The sequence below is a fragment of the Rhinatrema bivittatum genome, chromosome 1 (assembly GCF_901001135.1).
Source record: "Rhinatrema bivittatum chromosome 1, aRhiBiv1.1, whole genome shotgun sequence".
NCBI lineage: Eukaryota > Metazoa > Chordata > Amphibia > Gymnophiona > Rhinatrematidae > Rhinatrema > Rhinatrema bivittatum.
Genome location: NC_042615.1, coordinates 673,033,207 through 673,042,594, shown reverse-complemented (window position 1 = coordinate 673,042,594; position 9,388 = coordinate 673,033,207). Strand labels below are relative to the sequence as shown.

Genomic DNA, 9,388 nt, shown 5'->3' with positions numbered 1-9,388 from the left:
GACTTGAATAGGTAAAAGTAAATCAGTTATTTACTCTCTTAGACAATAAAAGGACTAGGGAGCACTCCATGAAGTTAGCAAGTAGCTCATTTAAAACAAATTGGAGAAAATTATTTTTCACTCAACACATAATTAAGCTTTGGAAATCATTGTCAGAGGAGTGGTTACAGCAGTTAGTGTAACTGGTTTTAAAAAAGGTTTGGATAAGTTCCTGATGAAGAAGTCCATAAACTGCTATTAATCAATAAGGAATAGTAGCTTGGGATAAATTTAATGTTTGGGTACTTGCCAAGTACTTGTGACTTGGATTGGTCACTGGTGGAAACAGGATGCTGGGCTTGATGGACCCTTGGTCTGACCCAGTATGGCAAAACTTATGACATCTGATCAAAGACATACAAAAGATGGGAAGATTTTAATCTGATGGATGTAGGTTGGATGTAGGTTGGAGTATGCTGTCTGAGGAATCTACAAGAAGTAAAGGGTTAGAGAATGCTCTGCTCAAACAAATTGTAATGGAACTCATGAGGGAGGGTGTGATACTCAACCTGCTACTCATTAATAGTGTTAGGATTAGTTAGTGTGGGCCCTGGGCAGAGGTGAGAAGTGGTACCACCGACAGGGAGGAGCCACGTGAGCCTCACCATTGGGAGGCGGAGTCTCAGCTGACGTCAGGCACAGTATAAGTCTAGAGTCTTTATTAAAGAGATAGAGTGACACTACTCGCAGAGTGGGGGGTGCCAGAGAGGAGGTCTCACAGACTCAGAAACACAGGGTCGGTGGAAAGGGGAATACCCAGAGAGGATACCTCTGTAGAGTTGGTAATGGTCCACAGAACAGGATAGCCCAATGAGGTCTTCAGTAGGGTAGTAGTGGTCCGTGGAGCGGAGTACACCGCAGGAGGTCCTCAGTAGAGACGGTAGTGGCCCGCAAAGCGGGGTACACCGATGAGGTCTTACTAGAGCTGGTAATGGTCCACAGAGTGGAGTACACCGGAAAGGGTCCTCAGTAGAGATGATAGCGGTCTGCAGAGCGGGTACACCAATGAGGGTCCTCAGTAGAGTTGGTAAAGGCCCGCAGAGCGGGATAGGCCCAAGGGAGTCCTCAGTAGAGATGGTAATGGTCCGCAGAGCAGGGTACACCAGAGAGGTCCTCGGTAGAACTGAAAGTGGTCTGCAGAGCGGGATATTCACAAGAAGAATAGCAATGGTTCCAGGGAAGCTCTGAGGAATGGGGCGGGAAGATGTTCCAAGTATTAGGCCCTCCAAGGAGCAGATAGCCAAGACAAAGAGAGAGCCCCCGAGGAGCGGGTACCCGAGACGTCTTACGCCAGGAAGCAGGAACTGGAACTCAGGGTCCTCTGAGAGCAAGGCAGATTTAGCAAGGATGGATCTCTTTGGCAAGTCATTGGTACGCAGGGCCAGCGGGTTTAAATATCCTGGAGGGATGATGTCATCTGGAGGGGATGCCCCCGAGGTTCCCGCCATGACGTGCTTAAGACTGGCCCATGCGCACGCGCCTAAGGGATTCCAATGGCAAGATGGCAGTTGGCGACATCCATGCCACCCCGAGAGGCCTGGGAGTGGTAGGCAGGCCATTGGCAGCTGGCGGAGGCTGCTAGTCTACCCCATGGAGTCAGGGAAGTGGTGAGCAGTAGCGGTAACAGCCATCTGCGACTGAAGGGCGAAACAGTACCCCCCTTCTTAGGGCCACTTCCCGGGGGTTTCAGCTTTCTAGGGTGTGAAGCCTGGAACTGTTTGATCAACTCCTTGTCAAGGAAGTTAACAGCAGGCTCCCAGCTGTTCTCTTCGGGGACAAATCCTTCCCACGAGATCAGATATTCCCAACGCTTCTTGCGCTTCCCTACATCCAAGATGTCCTCAACTGGTATGTGATATCTTCTTCCGAAACTATAGGTTGAGGCTCAGGAGGTTTCTTGGAGAATTCTGATAGGATGAGTGGTTTTAACAGTGAAATGAGGAAGGCATTATGAATTTTGAGTGAAGTGGGTATACGAAGGCTGTAAGTGACCGGGCCCAGCCGGCGAAGTACGGGAAAGGGCCCGATGTATCTGGGAGCAAAGCGGGCTGAAGGCAACTTTAAGTGAATAAAGCAGGTGCTGAGTCACACCTTGTCTCCAGGGTTCAACTGAGGAGCTGCCTGATGATGGGCATCGCAGAACTTCTTTGACTTTAGGGCGGCTTGTTGCAGAAGTTGTTTGGTATGCTCCCAGAGTTCATGCAGTTCTTGCGCAGATGCTTGAGCTTCTGGAGAAGGTACAGACAGGGGTATCGGAAGAGGAGGCAGAGGCTGACGTCCGTACACTACTTGAAAGGGGGATGACCCAGTAGACGCAGACTGATGGGAGTTCAAGGCGAACTCGGCCCACGGCAATAAGTCGGACCACTCATTCTGCCGAGAGTTCAAGTACACCTGCAGAAACTGCTTCAGGGTGTGGTTTGTCCTTTCTGTCTGTCCATTGGCCTGTGGATGATAGGCCGATGTGAGGTCCATGGCGATGTCAAATGTTTTACAAAGCGATCTCCAAAAATTGACCATGAATTGGACACCCCTATCCGAGAGGATGTGCCTCGGGAGTCCATGGAGATGGAAGATGTGGTGAATAAATAGTTTAACTAGCTTTGGGGATGAAGGCAGGCCGGGTAGCATCATGAAATGAGTCATCTTTGAAAAGTGGTCCACGATGACCCAAATGGTGTTATTGCCACTGGAAGGGGGTAGGTCCACAATAAAATCTGTGGATATGTGTGTCCACAACTCACTAGGTACAGGAAGAGGTTGTAGGAGGCCCCAGGGACGGCCTGTCAGTGGCTTTTGATGGGCACAAGTGGGACATGATTCCACATATGCTTGGATGTCCTTCTTCATGGTTGGCCATCAATAGAACCTCTGGAGTGTCGTGAGCATTCTAGCTTGTCCAGGATGAGCAGCGAGTAAAGAATCATGTGCCCAGTGGAGGATCTTCCTCCGAAGAGGTCTGGGGACCACTGTCTTCCCAGATGGCACTGTGTGTGTGGCAGAGAGGAGTAATTTATCCATGTCGATGATGTGCCAAGGGACATCGTCAGTGGTGAACGAGCGAGAGAGGGCATCTGCTCGAATGTTCTTATTAGCTGGTCGGTATCAAAGTAGAAAATTAAATCGAGTAAAAAAAAGGGACCAGCGGGCCTGTCTGTGGTTAAGGCGTTGAGCATGGTGAATATACTCAAGGTTCTTGTGATCAGTGTGCACTGTTATTTGGTGTTGTGCTCCCTCGAGCCAGGGGCGCCATTCTTCAAAGGATAATTTGATCGCCAGCAACTCTTTGTCCCCGATTCCGTAATAACGCTCAGCTGGAGAGAAGCATCAGGAGAAGAATGAACATGGGTGTAAGGTGTGGTTAGTAGAATGCTGGCTGAGTGCTGCCCCAACATTGACATCAGAGGCATCTACTTCAATGATGAAAGGTCATTGGGGGTCAGGCATGGCTCCTGTAGGAATGACCCCTTAAGCTCCCGGAAGGCGGACAAGGCTTCAGGTGACCACTGGGATGGATTGGCTCCCTTACGTGACATAGCCATGAGTGGGGCGGTTAGTGTCAAATAGTGATTGATGAACGACCTGTAGTAATTAGTAAGGCCCAGAAATCTTCGGAGTGCCTTAAGGCCCATTGAATGGGGCCACTCCCGGATGCTCTTAGTCTTCTGTGGATCCACCTGAAACCCCTGGCTAGAGACCACATATCCCAGAAAAGGAACAGACTCTTTGTGGAAAGAGCATTTTTCCAGCTTGGCGTACAACTGGTTATCCCTTAAGCGTTGCAGAACATTGGTGAAGTCCTGAAGATGGCTCTGGAGGTCTTGCAAAAATACCAGAATGTCATCTAAATAGAAGACGACACAAGTGTAGAGCATGTCTCTGAAGATTTTGTTCATCATATTCTGGAACACCGCTGGAGCATTGCAGAGGCCAAATGGCATGACCAAATATTCAAAATGGCCATCGCGAGTGTTAAATACGGATTTTCATTCATCACCTTGGTGTATCCTGATCAAATATTAATCTCCTCTGAGGTCCAATTTGGTACATATCTTGGCCCCCTGGAGTCTGTCAAACAGTTCGGAGATTAATGGCAGGGGGTAGCGATCCTTCAGTGTAATTTCATTTAAGCCGCAGTAATCTATGCAAGGCCGAAGGGAGCCGACCTTCTTCCCCACAAAAAAGAACCCTGCTCCAGCGGGAGACTTGCAAGGCCGAATGAAGCCTTTAGCCGAATTTTCTTGTATATATTCAGATATGGCCTTTGTCTCAGTCAGAGAAAGTGGGTAGACTCTTCCTCGGGGAGGCTCAGTGTTGGGCAACAAATTTATAGCGCAATGAAAAGAGCAATGCAGAGGTAAGAAGTTTGTGGCTTTATTAGAGAAAACATCCTGGAAGGAGGAATACTGTGGTGGAAGACCCCGAATAGATGGCAGTGTGGCTAGGCAAGGCATCAGGGACATGGTCTCCAAACATTTTTTATGGCAGTAATCACCCCAATGAAACAACTGGAGAGTACTCCAATCAAATTGTGGAGTATGTATTTTCAGCCATGGCAATCCTAAGACCACAGGATGTATAGCCTTATCCAAAATCAGAAAGGAAATAGTCTCTGTATGTAGATATACTATGCAAAGTCGAATGGGGATCATGGAGAAGATAGCTTCGCCAGGTAATGGCTCGCCATGTATAGAAGAGAGTAACAATGACATTGGCATACGGATGGTGGGAATCCGCAGATGTACTATAAGTTGACGGAGAATAAAGTTCCCACCGGCTCCGGAGTCTACTAATGCCAGGGTGTGAAACTCCTGGGAGTCCAAATTAATGGTGACAGGCAGGGTTAACAGAGGAGAGGGTGTGATCAGGCCAAGGAGGAGTCCACTGGCAGTTCCTAGTCTTGGGAGTTTCCTGGACAGAGTGGGAAGGAAGGTACCGCATGACCCGATTGGCCACAATACATAGAAAGGCTGGCCTTCTGGCGACGAGGTTTCTCCTTAGAAGATAGGTGACTATGACCCATTTCATTGGTTCTTCATCTTCGGTGCTTGGTCTAGAGACGACCTGAGTAGAAGACGTTGGGCGGATGCGTGGAGCACTAGAAGCCATTCTCTTGGCTCCTCGAACCTCTTGGGAACGTTCACGCATACGACTATCTATGCAGCCAGCGAAGTCTATAAGAGTCTAAGGCCTCAGGGAGTTCTCCTGCTACCAACTCGTCCTTGATACATGGACTAAGGCCCTCGAGGAATATGGCACGCAGGCAACCCAAGTCCCAATGCAATTCAGACAAGAGAATCTGAAACTCAATGACATAGTCAGTCAGAGATCTAGAACCCCCAAAATGTAGCCAGAAGCTAGAAATAAGCTAGGAGCAGTGTATACCTAAGTAAAAAGGTTGAATAGTTCAGCTCAGTTACTCACCTTGGAAAGGTGTTGAGATAATGTGATTGGGTTTGAATAGGTACCAACATTTGTTAATCAAGAGAGCAGTGAGTCATTCTGGCTGACTAACTGAAGTTAGACTGTTTGTATTTCCCAACCCACCCACCCATGGCTCATCCCCTAGCAGGTGCCACTTTCACAAAAAAAAAAAAACCAACAGAAACTTTATTGAGGATTTGATCAGACCCCGGTAGGCCACTACCAGACACATAGTGAATTCACTAATGCATTTAAAGGACGTTAGACACATTCCTACTCCCATAGCAACCTAAACCTTAACTAGGAACTGATCAAAATTGAGATGAAGGCAGCAGTCCAGCAGCAAGAGGGGGGCTTCCCAGTCTTTTGCATAGAGTGTCACATGTATGATTTTTTACCCACCAGTGAAAAGTTGTACATGTGCATGCAATGCAAAGAGCTCCTAGCTCTCAGAGAACGGGTCCGATCTCTGGAGGCTAGAGTGGCAGACCTGGAGGAGGTGAGGCAGATAGAGAGGTATATAGATGAGACCTTCAGGGACATAGTAGTCAAGTCCCAACTTCAGACTGGCAGCCCTGGTGCTGCCTTGGAGGAAGAAGGTCTCATGATGGGAGAGCATCAACCAGGTGCAGCAGGAAAGGATCCTGTAGCAAGGACCTGCTCTCCAGGTGATGCATTGTCCTTTCGCACTGAGGATATCTCCCCAAGGCCTACTGCCCAGGAGGGAAGGGTTAAGTCGGCCGTCATAGTTGGTGATTTGATTATTAGGAATATAGATAGCTGGGTGGCTGGTGGGCATGAGGATCGCCTGGTAACATGCCTGCCTGGTGCGAAGGTGGCGGACCTCACGTGTCACCTAGATAGGATTTTAGACAGTGCTGGGGAGGAGCCGGCTGTCATGGTACATGTGGGCACCAACAACATAGGAAAATGTGGGAGGGAGGTTCTGGAAGCCAAATTTAAGCTCTTAGGTAGAAAGCTTAAATCCAGAACCTCCAGGGTAGCATTCTCTGAAATGCTCCCTGTTCCACGCGCAGGTCACCAGAGACAGGCAGAGCTCCGGAGTCTCAATGCGTGGATGAGACGATGGTGCAAGGAAGAGGGATTCAGTTTGTTAGGAACTGGGGAGCCTTTTGGGGAAGGGGGAGTCTCTTCCGAAGGGATGGGCTCCAACTTAACCAGGGTGGAATCAGACTGCAAAAATGAGGAAGTGCCGGCAAGGGCACTGGAGGCTGGAAGGGTGGCGTATGCGTAGCTGAGTCAGGCTTGGCAGGCGACGGGACGGAGTCCAGCAATTATTCAGTTGATTGATGGCGCTAGCCAAAGTCTCTAGAATCTTCTGCTGTTCTATGATTTGTTGGGCCAGGCCAGGGATGGCCTGAATGGCTGAGACCTGTGCAGGGTCCATTGAACTGGCAATATGTTAGGATTAGTTAGAGTGGGCACTGGGATGAGGTGAGAGGCAGTACTGCCCACAGGGAGGAGCCCTGTGAGCCTCACCGTCGGGAGGCAGAGTCTCAGACACAGTATCAAACTAGAGTTTTTATTAAAGAGATAGTGTGACACTACCCACAGAGCGGGGGGTGCCAGAGAGCAGGTCTCACAGACCCATAAACAAAGGGTCGGTGGAAAGGGGAGATATCTCCATAGAGTTGGTAATGGTCCGCAGAGCGGGATACCCCGATGAGATCTTCAGTAGAGGTGGTAGTGGTCCATGGAGCGGAGTACACCGAAGAAGTCTTCGGTAGAGATGGTAGTGGCCCATGGGGTGGGGTACACTGCATGAGGTCCTCAGTAGAGAGACGGTAGTCAACCACAGAGCGGGGTATGCCGATGAGATCCTAGTGGAGATGGTAATGGTCCATGGAGTGGAGTACACCGGAGAGGGTTCTCAGTAGAGATGATAGCAGTCTGCAGAACGGGGTACAATGGTGAGGGTACTCTGTAGAGATGATAGTGGTCCGCAGAGCGGGGAACACCAATAGAGTCCTCAGTAGAGTTGGTAAAGGCCCACAGAGTGGGATAGGCCTGAGGGATTCCTCAATAGAGATGGAAATAGTCCGCAGAGCAGGTCCTCAGTAGGTCCTCAGTAGAACTGAAAGTGGTCCGCAAAGCGGGGAACTCACGAGAAGAATAGCGATGGTTCCAGGGAAGGCTCGAGGAATGGGACAGGCAGAAGTTCCACGCATTAAGCCCTCCGAGGAGCGGGTAGCCAAGACGAGGAGAGGGCCCCAGAGGAGCGGGTACCCAAGACATCTTACGCCAGGAAGCAGGAACTGGAACGCAGGGTCCTCTGAGAGTGAGGCGGATTTAGCAAGGATAGATCTCTTTGTCAAGTCATTGGTAGGCAGGGCCAGTGGGTTTAAATATCCTGGAGGGATGATGTCATCCGGAGGGGACGCCCCCGAGATTCCCGCCATGACGTGCTTAAGACTGGCCATGTGCGCTTGTGCGCGCCTAAGGGATTCCAACAGAAAGATGGCAGTCAGCGGTGTTCTTGCCGCCCTGGGAGGCCTGGGAGCATTAGGCAGGCCATCGGCAGCTGGCGGAGGCTGCCAGTCCACCCCATGGTGTCAGGGAAGTGAAGAAAGAGGTGAGCAGCAGCGGTCACAGCCGTCTGCAACCAACAGGCGTAATAAATAGGGATAATGTTTCTAATGTCCGGGTAGGTGCTCACCCGGTCACCAATGATCATTTGTCAGTATAGTTTGATATAGCAAATAGGATACAGAGAAGTCACACGAAGAACCGAGTTTTGAATTTCAAAAATACGTACTTTGTCAAAATGGGAATGTACCTGGAGGAAGAACTAGTAGACTGGAAAAAATGGGTGAGGTGGAACAACAGGTGGCCAAATTAAAAGGAACTATTACAAAGGCCACAGAAAAGTAAGCAAAATTAAGCGGAAAAAGAAACTGATCTGGTTCTCAAAGGAGGTGGCTAAAATATAAAGATAAAAATAAAAGCATTCAAGAAGTACAAGAATCCCAAAAAGAGGAAGACAGGGAGAAATATTTAGTGAAAATGAAGGAAATGAAGAAAGAAATCAGGATAGTAAAAGGTCAGGTGGAAGAACGGATTGCCAAAGAGGTAAAGTGAGGTGTCTGGTTCCACCTTAACCAGGGTGGAACCAGACTGCTGGCGCTAACCTTTAAAAAGGAGATAGCGCAGCTTTTAAACTAGAACAAAGGAGAAAGCTGACAGCCGCTCAGCAGTGCATTGTTCGGAGAGAGGTATCTTCAAAGGATACAAATGATGCATTAGAATTAGGGCATCCCGACAGTGAGGTTCCAATAATTAGAAAACTAGTCCAAGTGCCTGTAACTAAAAACTTACCTGAGCTAAAAAATTCTAACTTATCCCTATCAATTAAAAAGTAGAATGAAAATACAAACAAAAAACAAACTTTGAAATGTTTGTATGCTAATGCCAGAAGTCTAAGAAGTAAGATGGGAGAATTAGAATGTATAGCAGTGAATGCTGACATAGACTTAATTGGCATCTCAGAGACATGGTGGAAGAAGGATAACCAATCGAACAGTGCTATACTAGGGTACAAATTATATCGCAATGACAGAGAGGAGTAACCGGGAGGCGGTGTGGTGCTTTATGTCCGGGATGGCATAGAGTCCAACAGGATAAACATCCTGCATGAGACTAAATGCACAATTGAATCTTTATGGGTAGAAATCCCTTGTGTGTTGGGGAAGCCTATAGTGATAGGAGTATACTACTGTGTCCACCTTGTCAAGATGATGAGATGGACAGTGAAATGCTAAGAGAAATTAGGGAAGCTAACCAAATTGGTAGCGCGGTAATAATGGGAGACTTCAATTCCCCAATATTGACTGGGTAAATGTATCATCGAGACATGCTAGAGAGATAAAGTTCCTGGATGGAATAAATGACAGCTTTATGGAGCAAT

General features: G+C 48.5%; 1 protein-coding gene across 1 annotated transcript; it reads right to left on the bottom strand.

The window, feature by feature from the left end:
* Nucleotides 1-3,449: 3,449 nt before the first annotated feature.
* On the bottom strand, nucleotides 3,450-3,914 carry LOC115100486 (uncharacterized mitochondrial protein AtMg00860-like). Its single transcript, XM_029618991.1, has one exon. It carries the CDS (start codon nucleotides 3,912-3,914, stop codon nucleotides 3,450-3,452), a length of 465 nt encoding a protein of 154 aa, XP_029474851.1.
* Nucleotides 3,915-9,388: the final 5,474 nt, after the last annotated feature.